This window comes from Colletotrichum spaethianum, assembly GCF_022836535.1.
Source record: "Colletotrichum spaethianum MAFF 239500 DNA, contig02, whole genome shotgun sequence".
Lineage (NCBI taxonomy): Eukaryota > Fungi > Ascomycota > Sordariomycetes > Glomerellales > Glomerellaceae > Colletotrichum > Colletotrichum spaethianum.
This window is the reverse complement of record NW_026054772.1, coordinates 558,603-573,757: the sequence shown is the minus strand read 5'-3', so window position 1 is coordinate 573,757 and position 15,155 is coordinate 558,603. Positions and strand designations below refer to the sequence as shown.

The 15,155-nt window shown below is 54.6% G+C and overlaps 3 protein-coding genes across 3 annotated transcripts; 1 reads left to right on the top strand and 2 right to left on the bottom strand.

The window, feature by feature from the left end:
* Window positions 1-3,212: 3,212 nt before the first annotated feature.
* On the bottom strand, window positions 3,213-5,212 carry ColSpa_01041 (uncharacterized protein; the record flags this gene model as incomplete). The annotated part of the gene is made up of 2 exons (XM_049267253.1): window positions 3,213-4,779; window positions 4,833-5,212. 2 exons carry the CDS (start codon window positions 5,210-5,212, stop codon window positions 3,213-3,215), a joined length of 1,947 nt encoding a protein of 648 aa, XP_049123210.1.
* Window positions 5,213-6,552: 1,340 nt separating this feature from the next.
* ColSpa_01040 (glycogen [starch] synthase) lies at window positions 6,553-8,907 on the bottom strand (the record flags this gene model as incomplete). Its single annotated transcript, XM_049267252.1, has 5 exons — window positions 6,553-6,658; window positions 6,712-8,267; window positions 8,315-8,590; window positions 8,643-8,740; window positions 8,805-8,907. The coding sequence occupies 5 exons, from the start codon at window positions 8,905-8,907 to the stop codon at window positions 6,553-6,555; spliced, it is 2,139 nt and encodes a 712-aa protein (XP_049123209.1).
* A 5,201-nt stretch (window positions 8,908-14,108) lies between these two features.
* ColSpa_01039 (uncharacterized protein) lies at window positions 14,109-14,901 on the top strand (the record flags this gene model as incomplete). The annotated part of the gene is made up of 2 exons (XM_049267251.1): window positions 14,109-14,190; window positions 14,336-14,901. 2 exons carry the CDS (start codon window positions 14,109-14,111, stop codon window positions 14,899-14,901), a joined length of 648 nt encoding a protein of 215 aa, XP_049123208.1.
* Window positions 14,902-15,155: the final 254 nt, after the last annotated feature.

Here is a 15,155-nt window from a genome sequence, read left to right as displayed (position 1 = left end):
CTGTTATGTTCCCTCAAAACGTAGAAACAACAAACCGCTGATCGGTACAGTTCCATTTTACATTCCATATGTATACCCAAGCGTTTTGTAGAATTTGTGATGTGACGGGTAGTCGGCAAAGGACCTTGATGTTAGAGTTATGCGCTAGGAGTATTCAAGCAACAAAAGACAGATACATATCCAGCACTCCCAACAACTCGCACAGCACTACTTTGTCTCTCACATGTATTAAAAAAGAAGTCGAGACTGAAATATTTGATGCTCTGATGTTGAGACTGGTGTCATTGTATAATTATTAGGTGTTCATACTTGAAGGAGTAGCTTGAAAACGAGGACCATGGTGCCCTTAGCTACGAGTGTTGCTGGCTACGAGCAGAGTGATATCACAGATTAAAGAGCAGCTCCAAAGTCTCCATCTTCATCCATGACCGTAAGAATAATACTTTCAACTCAATAAAAAACCTCCGCCAAGTCGCAGCCTAATCCCGGTCTCCTGGCACAGCCTGTTTCTAGCCAAAGACCTCCATGCAAAGGTTAAACTCATTCTACATCTCGTCATAAAGCAGACAATAAAAGCACAGTTCCAAAAATGTGCCTTTGTCCAGTTATGTCGATACAAGGTCCAAGCCTGGGCAGTCATTCGGGTCGGCATAGAAGACACCGCCCATCATCTCCATCGCCCGGCACTTTTCGTCCATCGTGAAGGCGTTTCTGATGCCAAACGAGTGCATTTTCTCGGTAGAAACATTCAAGGCCCAGATCCCGCCAGTTGTAGGCCATCCAAAAACCTCGATGAAATTCTCGGCGGACTCGGCGGCCTCTTCAGCCGCAAGGAGTTTTCCTTGCCAATCTCCACGGTTTTCAGATAGCGTTGATATTCGCTTCTGTACCTAGTAGTCTTCAAATGGTAGTCCCAATCGCTTTCGTAAAACTTAGCACCGAGTTTACGCATGTTGGCGCAGTGGGTATCTTCGCTTGCTGGGTCGTCGCTCCGTGTTGTTGGGACGAGGCGGTCAAGACCAAGGAATTCAAGGTCAACGCTGTTGCATTGCAACTTGTAAAAGCCTCCAGTGCTAGGTCACCCATACACCATCTTATAGTACGGATAAAAGCTGGTACGGAATCGTGTATTGTCGACGGAAGGCTCCATTCTAAAGCTTTCAGGTTCATCCGTAACCTCATCTATATCCTCAAAGTCAGGGATGCCGTTTGCTGCGGTTGCGGAAGACCGGAATAGGCTTCCCGCAAAGAATGCAGTAACCACAAGGAGAAGAGAGGCCGAGATTATCATCTTAGAGAGGGTATTGGGTTCAAATGTATCCATGTCTAAGCAAAATGGAGTGGTAAGTTGCCTGTCGGCATTTTGACAGTGGTCTGTTGGCCCCCAAATGAGCTGCCTACAAAGCTAGACCATTGCTGGTAGGTACCAAGATTGTTAAGCCGGTCTCCAGCGGCTGTTCGTCAATGCGAGCCAGAGAACCCCTGCAATGACACAGGCGCCTAGCTCCAACAACGATTCTGCCTCTCATGATGAGAGTTTACGCCTTACGACTGCAGTATGTCGTATTTTGCTGCTTGGTACCTATGAGAAACGCCTTGTAATGCTCAGATGTTTGATGAGTTTTTGATGGATCGTGCGGCACCACGCTTCTTTCGCTCCAACCGATCAGTTCTTTCCCACAACAGGACATTTTCCGCCGATACCGACGCCTAGGATGCTAGTAGTACCAATGAACAGAGCTGTGTGCCTCAATATTGCATGGATAAATTATACGAATTCGAGCGGCAACGGCGGGATGAGGAAAAGGGAAAGGCTCCTCATGCTGGACGAGACACAGGGGTTGGATATGCCACAGGGATTCCATGTGTAAGGGCCATGAGCGACTTGATTGTATGACTGCCTGAGCCCTCTCATGGGAATCAAGTGTAACTGTTCGAGCACTCTTGTCGTCCATTCACTTTCACTTCCCTGGACCCGTCACAACGAAGTCTGGGCGCTAAAGTATCTCGTCCAGCGAGGTAAAAGGGGCTTCAAATGCGTTCATTTCAAGGGTCTCCATGACCATGAGGCTTAATACGCAAAGCAGATGTCAAGGCACAATTGTAAGAGTGATGGTTAACCTCAGTCCATTATGAGATTAGCAACAAGAAGAGCCTGGCCAAGCTACTCACACATCTTCCTGATTCCTCTTGATCGAGAAGCTCGACTGCTTGTTCTTATATATAGTGCTTTTGACAATCAACTTGGTCTTCGTTTTGTCGGATGGATCCCGCCCGCACGACGGCCATCTCGACCTACTGCAGAGGAAGGCCCGTAATAGTCTCTGGCCTGAAGCCTTTCGGAGGTGAATCTGTTCCCAAGTATTCTCAACGGGGTATGAAGGCGAAAATCAACAACCCACGGAATCGGAACATGGCCCTGGACAAGCTTAGATAGGCCCCTCTTCAAAACCCAACCCTGTCGTATCTGCTTGCCATGCAAGGGGCCAGGTCCTGGAACCACCGGGCTGCCGTCGGCTCAGCCTCGTATTCCTTCTGCCGTCAAGGACCTCTAAGCCTGGGTTGGAATACCAGTTACGTGACACGACGCAGACCCTCGTTGAAGACGATCTAGTGCTCACAAGGATTTCAACTTGTTCGAGTCTTTTTAGGTTTGCAATGAGTGAAGCCTGGGGCAGCCGACTCCATCGACGAACGCCAAGCATCACAGGCCAGCCTGCCGCCGTCGTTCTCGAGTTTCTTGCGGGCAACCACCCACATCTCGGCTCCCATACGTCAGTCTAGTCATTTCCCGCGCCGCGGAAATCCTCAGCACATACAGGCAGCACAGGGACGAAGCCTAAGCATATTCCATATTTGGAAAAAAAAAAGTCTTGTGCTAAACACCCTTGCTACTCCGTAAAAAAAACCGTCGGGGTATAGTATTGTTACAAGCGTAAGCAACGTCAGGCATCCCAAGTGTCCCGAGGTGTCCTTTCCTCAAACAAATAAGAACGTGAAGAGAAGTAAGAAGCAGATTTCGGGCCCGCCATGAATTCTTTGTGCCCCTTTTGCCTTTTGCCTTGCCCTCCTGCCTCCCTCTGATGCCTTCATCCCTTCCCAAATCTCACATCATTGAAAACGTCTCTCGTCTTGGGCTTCGTTCCCCTGGATTCGTTGGGCTGGGCAACCCTCCAAGTTGTCCCTCGTTCGTCCAGTTTCGTGGTTCTCCATCACCGCCAAAGGTCCGTCGACTTCTTTTCGTTGTTCGCTGTGCTGGGTCTGGGCCACAGGTCCTCATCACTTCCCTTGCTGCCGCCGGTGCTCTGGCTCGGAATGGCTACGAACATGCCCGCGCCGTTGCCAACCATGACACTCTTCCTCGCTGCCGCCGTGTTCCACCCAGAGCCCGCGATATCAGCACCCAGACCGTAGGAGCTGATGGGACGGTCGCCGTGGAAGCTCATGCTCCCGCGATGGTGGGATCCGCCGCCCATAGGCGCTGTAGGCCGGATCATCACCGACGACCAGTCTAGTGCGTCGTCCGCCTTGGTATAGATCGTGAGGGGGTGAGACAGCGGTCCTGTGCCAGCAAAGGGGTTCGTAGAGCTGAAGCGCTGCGAGGCGCGAACGTTCGAAGCCGCGGCGAAGGGACGGGGAACCGCCATGCCGGCGCTGCTAGGTGGTGCGAGTCCACCACGTCTACCGCTATGCAAGCCCGACATTGGCCGATGCGAAGTGACCGAGTGAGATGACTTGGGTCGAGCGTTGGCGCCGTACGAGAACGGTGCTGCGGGGCGAGGCAGACCCTCGAGCTCGTCTTGGAAATATTCGTCCAGGACGTAAACCGACCTCAAGTTGGGCATGCCGTTGCCCCTGAGCGATGCCGCCAGGTATGTGTAGTAACTAGCTGTCACGCTGGAGTAGGGGCCCGCAGACTTGTGCGCAGTGATCTCGAAGCGCAGCGACTCCAGAGAGGTTGACGCGAGCCGACGCGTTTTCGGTCCACTTTTGAAAGGGTCGCTTACCGAGGCCTCGATGGCCAGCGTTTGCAGGTTCGTAGCCGCAGACAGAATATCGGCGAGTGTCGCGGGGTGAACCCCAGTCTTGAGGAGAGATAGGACGAGGAGGTGGTTGCGAGTATCAGCACGGCTCAGGTAGTCGACCAAGCCGTTGGTGGTGACCGAAGGGGTGTTGCTGAGGATCAGCTCCTCAAGGGGCGGGAAAGGAGGCAGGTCTTCGCTGCGGGCGAAAATATCGTCCGAGAAGGCTCGCGAGTCCATCACCTTCAACGCGCGTAGCATCCGCAGGTTGGCCAGAGCATGCCGCAGAACGATCGGGTCCATGTTGATCTTAATCAGCTCGAGGACCTCAAGGTTCTGCCAAATACCGCCGCGCGCAATCTTAGACAAGCTGCCCTCGGCGCCTCCGTGGTATGTCATCTTGCGGAGGTCTCGGCATCTAGCCTCAACCTCGAGCCTCAGCGTGGCATATCCGTGTTCGTCGGCGAAGAGACCTTCGGGCAGGTCGACGTAGAGCAGGTTCGGAAGCACGTGGATGATGCGAGCGAGATCGGCTGTAGCGGCCTCCCGGAGCATGTAGGGCACTTTGAAATAGCGAACTCGGGCACCAAAGCGCGTGGGGTCTTCGCGCAGGGTCCTGCATAGCAACTTCAGGCGAACAGTGGGGGTGTCTTCAGGGTCAGCGTTACGCTTGAAAAAGGTCTTGCGCTTGCGCTGCTCCGACAGGTAGATCTCGCGAGGGCAGTAGTGGACGGCGTCGATGCGGATGCTATGGTACCTGGTGCAATGTCAAGTCAGCGGGAGTTCAGCGCATGGTGGAAGGCAACGTACAGCAGGGCGTTGGCCACCTGGTTCCATTTCCAGCAGACGCGCGCGCAATGGGCCAGATCCCTCAGGTCGCATAGCATGCAAGCGTCGAAGATGGCGCTCGTCTCGCACGTCTCGTACGTCTCATCGTGGGTGTGCGGGCAGACGAAGGAGAAGATCCGCGGGAGGATCTCCTTTGGCAGGCTCCGGAAGAGGGCAGCGGAGGCTCGGGTCGGGATATGGGTGCCAGGCGGCGAGACAACGTTGCGGTAGTTCTGCTGGACCTGCGACGAGTACTTGGATAATTGCTGGTCGGTGAAATCGTGGGACTTTTGCTGCTGATGACCCTGCTGCTGCTGCTGCTGCTGCTTCTTCTTGTCCTTATCTTTGCGAAAAAACCTCATCTTCTGCAGAGGCCGAAGGGCGAGCTTCGAGTCTGGGGAACGGAGGAGGATGGGAAGGGAGAAGGGCTCGCCAAGAGTGGTATTAGGGGAATAATATATTAAATCGACGGGTCCCGGCGTGGCATTGGCCGGTCGGCACCGGCGTTTGGATGGATTGGGGGCGGAAGTGAGGCTTCTGCAGGTCCAACGCTACGGCCAACCAAAGTTTGATGGTGCGAAGTTGAAGTTTGCTGGTGGTCAGCTCGTTGCGCCGAGCTGAACGAGGGGTCCGGTGGGCTAATAATCTTACTTAATAAAGTAGGTAGGAACTATCCGGTAAGGTGGCACATGTAGGCCTTTCTGCTTTGGGAGCAGACGCCAACGGTTGTTGTCTGGGATGGCCTGGCAAGTCACTGCCCTGAACGGCCCAAACTCGTCTTTTAAACTTCAGATGAAAATTTCCAGAAGCGTGACCGGGTGACAACGGCCAGATGAACCGTCTATCTTACTTTGTTGTTATTGCTCCCTTGAGCCCACGACAATGAATCATGTCCAACAAAGACGGCACAGCGGGATGCCGCAACGACAAAGAAAGGCAGGGAGCCACCGAACAGTGAGGGTCGCCACCCGGTAGAAAGCGGCAGCCAGGGGAAGTTTTAGTGGCGCCTCGGTGCGTCCCAAAGTCACCCATCCAGCGTGCTCCACCTCGAGGCGCCCTACCCATTCTAGGGACCCCTGAATTGGCCGACCGTCATTGTGGGGGAAGCAGTCAACGCCGGTCCTGATTCGCCCTCGCTACGGTCATCTCAGGGGTCTGCATTACCCCTGACCTCCCAAGGAGCAACGAGCACGCATCGATTCACGGATCATCATCTTCACCCTGGGTGGCCAAGCCGATCCTCTGCTATTTTGAAACGAAACACCTCAATCCTGGGCTTTCGCACCTACGGACTCCCGCCTTCCCCCTACCGCCCGTGACACCCAAGCATGATGTCTTCATGTCCAACGGATGATGCACCACTACCTTTGGCGAGGAAATGTCCGAAAACCAATCTAATGCTCAAATATGCTACTCTGCTCGTACATATCCATATTCACCCATGCAGTCCCATCGTCGCAGCTGTTTTTGTTGCATTGCTCACGCATTCTCCCCATAGCCCATTACATCCGTCCATATCCTATATAAAATCGTGAATCGCGACTGGTCGACGACCGAAGACAGTCTGGTTGGACCGGGACGGATAACCAGCGAATATTCGATAGCGTTTTGTACATGTTCCACCGTCTGCTGTCCGTTGTTTTTGGAGGCGTGCCCGGCAACGGTTTGTGCCTCGTGTACCCTCGGCGAAAGGTCACCGCCCTTAGTTGCCATTCAGCTGCACTCCGTCGAGAGGGCTCGCCGGGCCGGAGGGGCGCTTGGCGCGGAGGGTAAGAGGGAAGGGGTATTCATCGGGGTCTTCCTCCTCACTGGAAACGCGCATTAGCTTCGTAACATCAGCAGACCAACTTCTTCAACTTACGGCAACTTCCACGCGACGTAGTCCTCGGTGTTCAGTCCCTCTCTACCTTCTTGCAAGCTGGCAAAGTCGCCGGGCGTCATCATGCCAGTGCGGTCGCGAGGAGAACCGGGCACCGAGAAGGGCCGCGAGATCTTCTGCTCCACGCCAGGGATGAAGTCCTCCTCCTCATCGCCGCTGAAGGAGCCTGGGTAGGCCCGCCTTAGTGCCAGCTGGCGAGCCTTGACGTACTCCATGCCCATCCTCTTCCAGTCCAATAGGTCGCTGAGGCGCTCCGTACGGTTACGCTGGTTGATGCGTTGACGACGGCTCTTTTGGCAAAAGTCGAACATGTGCGTCGTAAGCTGGTTGACAGAGTCGTCAACTCCCTTGGTCCTGCGGTCGACAATGTAGATACCGTAGTCGCTCGAATTCTCAATCAGTTCCTCCATGTAACATCCGAAGCCGGACAGGTTGGTTGTGATGCTGGGCACACCCATGACGGTGCACTCGGCAGGGGTATAGCCCCATGGCTCGTAGTACGACGCGAAGATACCCATGTGCGTGCCGCGCACGAACTCGTCATAGTCCAGAGGCAGGACTGGGTTGGCCGAGTTCAGGAACTCTGGGTGGAAGACGATCTTGACGCGGTCTGTAGGGTGGTTAAAGAGCTGGACGCGCCTAATCTGGTTGAGGACGGGGTCTTCGCTGTCGTTGAGCATGTTATGAGTAACAATGGGGGGAAGACCGTGGCGCTTCATCGCGAACAGCCGCCTGCGGATGAGGACGCGGTCCTGGGCGCTGATGAGCTCCTTGTCATCGGGCATCGGGTCACCGTCGTGCCACTTGAGCGAGCGCTCGAAGATGCGACGTCCGATGCCCTTCTCGATGACGTCTACAGTGTCACGCAGCGACTTGATGACGGCCTGGCCCTTGAGAGCCTCGACTGTCAGCGACGTGGTCTGGGCCGGCATGATGACGAAGGCAACGACGGTGATCTTGCTGCCGGCGGTCTTGAGGCGATGGTTCAACCGGGCCAGAGACTCGATGAACATGTCGACACCCTTATTCCTGAACTCGTAGCGGCCGGCGGTGAAGAAGTAAAGCGTGTTCTCGGGGTCAAAGTCGTAGTGGCCGTAGAAGTGTCCACGGACAAAGTCGTGGATCTTTTCCTTGGCCTGCTGATGCAAGTTCTGAAACTCGTGCATGGCAGAAAACTTGGTGACGTTCAAGCCGTTGGGGAGCACACCGTCCGGCTTGCGCTTGAGTAGATGCTCGCTCTCGTAGGCAGTAATGTGCGATACCGTCGTGAAAACGTCGCAAGAGTGGGCGGCAGCACGCTCGATACAATAGCGGTGGTAGATGCCACGCTTTCCGGCCTCTGCATCAACATCAAACCATTGCAGGTTGTTGTAGAAGTCGACAGAGCCGGCGCAGAGGTACCTTCCCAAAAGGGTTGCGTGGGTGGTGAAGATGGTCGTCACATCGATGCGACGCTTCTTAGTGAGGGGAAGGGCGACACCGGCAAGCCACTCGTGGAAATGCGCAATGACAGCCTTCTTCTTCTCATGGCAAACAAACTGCAGACAGTCAGCTATGTTTCCCCGGCAAGTCTCGCCTTTCTTACCTCTCCCAAGAACCACGCGACGACGTATCCAAAAATGACGGCCTCGTTCGTCTCATCGTCATTAGGCGGCGAGGGAATGCTGGCAACGTTCCACAGATCCGCCTTCCACTCATCCATGAAGTGGTAGGCTGTCTTGGTGTCGAAGAGCAGGACTCGCGGAGCACCGTCGATGAGCCATCGGCCGTAGAGGATGCCGATGCCACGGTCTCTCATGGACTGAATCGTAGCAGCAAGCTCGGGATTCGTGGGCTCCAGCTCCTCAACCTCGACTGCGGCCTGTGTCTGGTCAGCAAAATGACAAACCCACACCAAGTAATCCCAATCTTACCGAGTTGTGGTTCAAGGGACCGATGAGCGTGTAGCGGTCGCCATATTCGGCCGTCGTCACAGGCGCCTTGGACTTGAGAACTGAGTAAATACCGCCAACTGCACAGAATGGGTCAGCCCGCTGCGGAGACGGCAATCCGGGGGGAGGGCCTGGGGATATTACCTCGATGGGCAACTTCTGTCGCGATCTCAAACAGCAAGTGATTCTTCACGTCGCGGGCGGGACGGTCGTTATTGTCCCGCTGACCTTGTGGGAAGTCGGACATGATGGAGGATGGGACTCTAGAGATGCTGGGCCGAGATGTCAGCTGCTGAGGAAGACGGACAGCTCAAATGCTGCAGTCGGAAATGCGGATTGATGGTAGAAAAGGAAGGCAGAAAGCTTGCGCCGGGGAAGTTGAGACTCAATCGAAGCTGGGATGACGCAAGGATGCAACAGGTCAGGTAGGCACTCACCGGTAACCAAGGTGACGCGGTTGGAAATGTGAGGGACGTCGCAGCTTGGAGAAGCTCTCGAGATGGCTTGTGGATGGACAAGGCTTTGATTTAAAACAATAGAAGTGTGGGAGGTCTTGGGCAAGACAGACGGGAACGACGACAACAAAAATGGAAGACAAGAGCTCTCAACCGAAGAGAAGTTGTTTGCGGGGAAGAAAGGTTTTAGTTACGAAGGTCTGGTGTCTGGGAAGCGAGAGAGAGCGCGCGCGCGGGCAAAAGGCCTGGCCTGATGTGTGGTGGTGTGGTTGCGTGGTTGGACAATCCAGTGTCTTCCCGTCCCGCCCAGAATTCCTGTTCGCGCTAGCAGGAAAGCTACTGACCTACTCTACCTACATTACCTTACTAGAGCTCCGGTACTTTAGCGTTGCCACACTCGACCACCCCATCCTCAGGTGTTCGTGTCTCTCCTTTGAGAGCTACCTGCCTGTCTGCCTGACTTTGGCTGTGCCCAACGTCTACTGCGTATGCACTGGCGTCGACGGGAGGGATACTTTTTTGTCTCTTGCGCGCCCAAGAGTAAAAAACAGAGGCGACAGGGTACGCCCAAGAGAGAGGGAGAGATGTGGGTGGTCGGGCAAGGTACCTCCCTCCTCAATCCCAGACAGAGTCCTGGAGACACCTGGAGAGTGCGGGTGAGGATGGGCTCCCACTCCCCCTCAGCCTGGAGGAGGATGGAGGAAGCACTGACATTGTGGGACAACAACAGCGGATATTGCAGGGCCCCATGAACCTGTCCGAAGCTACGGCTAGTGGGAATCCACTCTGCAGTTTGGGGCGCTTTTGGTCGTGCAATACCAGGGGGGGTACAAGTCCAGACCGCGAACTCTCTCAACAAATTCTTTTCCCATATTGCATCCTCCAAGTATTCGTGGTTTTGGTGCTGTTATTCTCTCACCCACACTCTGTCCTCTCGTACGGACTCGCCGCTTCCCTCCCGAATGCTACGCTTCCTGCATCCTAAGAAACCCGAGTTTGAACGCGCATTATCCCGTTGCTATTATAGGAAGTGAAGACATTTTCATCCCGGTCTTGTTCGATCCCTCGAGCGCCCAGAAGCAGCATTGCGCAGAACCCTGAGGGGCGAGTATCAGTGCCCGCCTCCTGTATCGGATTCGCGACTTGGATCGAGAATGGAGAGCAGCAAAGGCCAGCAGAAGTACCTTTGCCGTACATGCATGGGGGGTGGCTACCTCTGGAATGGTGGCCTGGCAGCGCCAGGCCTCGTGCAATTTTGATAGAAGTGGAGACCCATTGAGAGCTTTCTCCGACGGGGCTTAGTCAGAATGACGACAATCTTTGCGGGGTTGACACTCCCCGGACTCTGCCAATCTGCCACTTTCCAACGCCTCTCTTCGCAGTGACGAAAGAGAAGGCGGAAAAAAGGAGCGCGAGTCCCTGGAGCACCCAATCAGTGCACACAATTCGCATTAGCTGCAGATGTCCTTCTCCTGCCTCGGTTCAACCATCTTCGACAGCGAGCGCTCTCTCGGGCTTTTTTCTTTTGTTTTTTGTCTTCATTTTCCTAATGCTCGCATACTTGAAAATTTGCAGCGTCTCGATTTGACTCGTCTCAGTTATAGGGAGAATCTCTCTCTTGAGATATGCCACACTCTCGATCAGAATTTCAAGTGTCATACAGGCATTGCCCATCTGAGACAGACGCATTCAACGACCGCAGCCGCCACAGCAAGGCTTTCGCAAACTTGCCTCTGAGCCTCGTTTTCCAAGGACAAAGTCATGTAAGTGTCTACGAATGCGTCCGGGTGCACCCGTCAGCCGACGATCCGTTACATCACTGAACATGTTGATCTTCCCAGCCACTTGTTGTCTGGACGCAGGGTAGTGGCATTCCAGTCTTTCCACGGGATCTAGCCATCACCGTAGGCACCGGCCGACCGAGTTTGACATGTCGAAGAAGGTTTGGCAGCATCAGACGATGTCAGCAGAAACCTCCCTGGCCTCATTTAGAGTGTTTGTGCGCAAATGAAAGAAGAAGAAGAAAAAAGACCGACCCCAGCCCCGACGGATAACCTCCACATGCTTCCCCACCTCTTGTCGTTGGAATCATTGGTCACTGGACTCTATTGACGCGCTGCGCTGGAGGCGCTGCCTAACTTCTCCAGACCCAGTCTCTGGGGTCAGCCTGTCGGTCCGATTTCTCACATGGTATTTTCTGCCCGCTGAACCAGCCAGACATTGCACCCAGATCTAGATCTATGTAGAGTCTGGATAACCATCTTCCAATGGTGTTCCGGAGACCTATCCACCTATCAGGTCTCCATCAAGTGTGGCAAAGTGTCACACTGGTGTCAGTTGAAGGGTTGAGATTGTGAAGCCTTGGGCTTCTCCATTCTCGCATCCCATGCCACGCCATAGTAACTCCCAGAACGCAACCCGGGAAACCCAAACGCAATGCTTATAGTCATGCCATTTGACTTGTCTTTATCGTAGCAACTTTTCGCTGACCCCCGTCTCTTGCGATTTCTGTTGTCTTACCGGACACACGCTGTTCAAGGATTCAAAGTCCTTTCTATGTCAAGGGAGGGAAGTCGACGAGCGTTGGTGGGACAACAAATGTTCAGAACTCAGCTTCAGCCACCTTTACACCGGGAGAACTCGGACCGAAATCTTGACTTGTTCTACCTTTGGAGTGGGAGAGCTGTTTGAGACCGCGACAGGTTGGAGACAGTGATTCCCGAATGTATAATGTGACTATTTCAGCATTCCTGGTTGTCATTGGCAACGCTCCAAGGCTTCAACTGCCATAGACACAATGATCCTCCGATGGCCCCGGCTTCCGGGGAACTTACCCGGGGCCACATTCCGTGACCCCATTGAGCCGCAGGTAGGAAATGAGCAGAAGACTGGAATTTGAAGCCAAACCTTGCAGCCCAATCTGGGACTTAAGGCCCTTACTAGTTGGTCTAGGCTATCCCATAGTCAACCACCTTCGTAAGTTCTAGAAGTTCGCGCAAGGAAAGGGTTGGCTATGGCGAGGTGAGATCTCGCCTTTGGAAACTTTTGGCCATGCCTTTTCCAGTGTCAACCATTGCATGTGTGTGTTTCCTAGGCTACTATTCAAGCTATGCCTGCACGATGCGCCGCGGCTAGTTGGGTGGCTAGGTAAACGAACTCACGACAACCTTCACTCGGAGTTATTGGGCCTGCGGCAGGTAAAGCAATGTAAGCGAAGATTCGATGGAAAAAACGAGGAGAACGTTACAATGCATTCGTATCAACACCGCAAACTGGCATATCCTACAAGCCGAGCTGAGTCTCGTGACATTGCCCAAACCGTTCCCTGCCAGATTCGCAGCGCAATACCACAGCTTCCATGCACCGTGTTGAGGACAGTGTCAACACGGATCCAGTTGATGCCGAAGAACAGCCGTCACGTGATTCATGCGCGCTCTTTTCGGTCAAGGTTTTCCCTTTCGACCCACGACGGTTTATCAACCACATGCAACCTGAATCACCAACAACTAACCAACCTCAACGACCTTGCAACGGCGCGCGGCCGTGTAAGTCAGACTACAGGAACATGCGAACCATGACTTGAATTTATTCTCGGCGGCCATTCTGGCAAAGGAAAGGTTATGCACCACCGGGTTGCTGGGGGATTTCACTGGCGGAATTGGCGGTGTCTGGCGCTCGCAAAAAGCGATTCCTTGTCGCAGCACATGATCGGGATGGATGAGGCGGCTTCCAGCCATCTACGGAGGCAGTTGCTACTGTATCGCTGCTGCATTCCTGCTACTTTCGCGAAGCCACGTTGCCAACGATGATGGTGGTCCACTGCCGCCCTAAGCAAAGACCTGCCCGAAACGATACCGATGTTCAGTCGTCGACGACATGCTACATCGTAGCCATTTCGGATGCTCTTCGACTGCACAAGCAAGCCAAGGAATGACTGGACACACCATACCGGCGGAATATGTCGTTGAATCGAGCCTTACCGATACGTATGGTGCTGGTTTTTTGCCTGCTCAGAGAGATGTTGCTGAAGGAAGGCTTTCATGTGGTATTTATGCCGGAATTTTGGCCGGCCACAGGGCTTCTTGGTGAGCAGGCGCGCTCTGTATGATGAGGAAGCGACTCGAGACCCATCGCCAAAACTGTCAACACGGTCATTACATGCGGCATCTGCAGTACTGGGAGTAGGTCGTTGGTTGTCACCGAGGCTTCAACGCTTCGCTCGGTACCGCCATTAAGACTTTGGCGTACTGCCGTTGATGACCATTCCGGTCGGCCTGTATTTCTGGGCATATGACTCTACAGCCTGAGCCCAGGTACCCAAGACGCAGGCTCTCTGAAAGTCACGCGTCAAGCGTGGGTTTGGCAGGCACCGATATGGAACTGGCGGTTGCCGGCACGTAAATCGTACATAGTGACCTTGTTGCCCTGGTCTTGTGCCCTCATGCATGAGCAATGGCGCAGAGAGGAGGACAGATAGTTTGCCAGGTTGTCGCGGCCTAATGCTGCGACTCCTAGCTTGGAAAGGATCTGACTTTAGGTTGGTTGGGGTTCGGCTGCAGCAGACGAGCCGACTGCTGCGGGAAAGAGACAGAGGAGGACATTTTGGTGTGGTTCTGCAAGTGCACCACTTCGGCGGGGGGCCTCGACCTGATCCATCGGCCCAGCTGATTCGGTGGTCTTGGTGGTTTGGCGTGCCGCATCAGCCTCTATGTGCAACACGCCTACCACTGATTCCTCGGAAACTCACGACGACCCAACGGAATTGTCCATTCTTTGGGTTGTTCTACCCTCAAGAGCGATGCTTTGCACCCGCAAACTCTTCCGGTTTCTTTTTTCTTACCCGTCGATTGTTTTGCGTGGGTCGCCTTGCACCCAGATTCGACGCCTCGACAACTGCATATCGCGCTTACCAGGCTGAATCGTCGCGTTATCGGCAAAACCTCGGCTGGCAACGTGCTTGCACCTAAAAACTCAAATCGAATCGGCTGTAGCGATGGAGTCCTACCACCACAACCGCCCTCGACATGTCGCCATGAGAGACGACCGCAGACCAGGCGATGAGCGCAGAGACCGAGGTAGAGCTGGTCGAGAAGTGACACTCTCCCGCAGATCTCCGTCGCCTCCCACCCGTCGACCTCGGGAAGCCGACAGATTGCTGGATAGCAAACCGCGCGACCCTCCCCCCGATAAGTTACAGCCTTCTGGCCGAAACCACCACAGACCACGCGACCGGAGCAGAGACCGCCTCCGTCGACCATCACCGTCGCCTGCCCGTCGCGACAAGTACAGAGAGGACTCTCGTGATCGATCCCGCGGCAGAGGCGTTGGCGACTTGCGGCGCGACGCTCGAGCCAAGCACCAGCGAGACCGCAGTCGAGGACCGACTCGAGGCGACGGCCCTACATCACCATCCTCGAAGCGAGCGAGAAGCCGAAGTCTCGATAGGGTTGGCGCAGACGGAAAGAAGGTCAGACGGGATATCAGCACGCGTCGTGATCACAAGGAGCCAGCACCTCCTGGAGACGTTGGCCGAAGTTCACGAGGTTCTCCTCACCCGTCCCGGAGATCACACACTCCCGATCGCCGCGAATACCGGTCGAAACCCAAGGAAAGGACTCGTCGAAGTCATCGAAGCAGATCTCGCTCACCTGACAGAGACAGGAGGCGAGACCGTCGTGATTATTCCCCCACTCACCGCCGCGAGCCGTCGCCTGGCAGAAGACGAGGACGATCTCCTCTTCCCCATCGACAAAGGTCACCCATCAGACAGTCTTCAGCATCTGTGAGAGGTGATCGTCATCTGGCATCACCGCGTCGCAGCTCAAGAGACCGGTTGCGTCAACAGCCGCCTCGGTCCCGTGCCTCTTCCCGATCCCTCAGCAGGGGATCAGGCAGACGGGTTCCACAGGGCGACGACTCCCGAGTCCCTTCCAAGTCTCAGCCTTCGTCCGGCGCCAACAGTGTAGAGGTCAGCATGAGCGGCAGAGGAAATCATCGAGGGAGCTTCGCCTCTCAGATACCACCTCCGTTTTCTCATAGC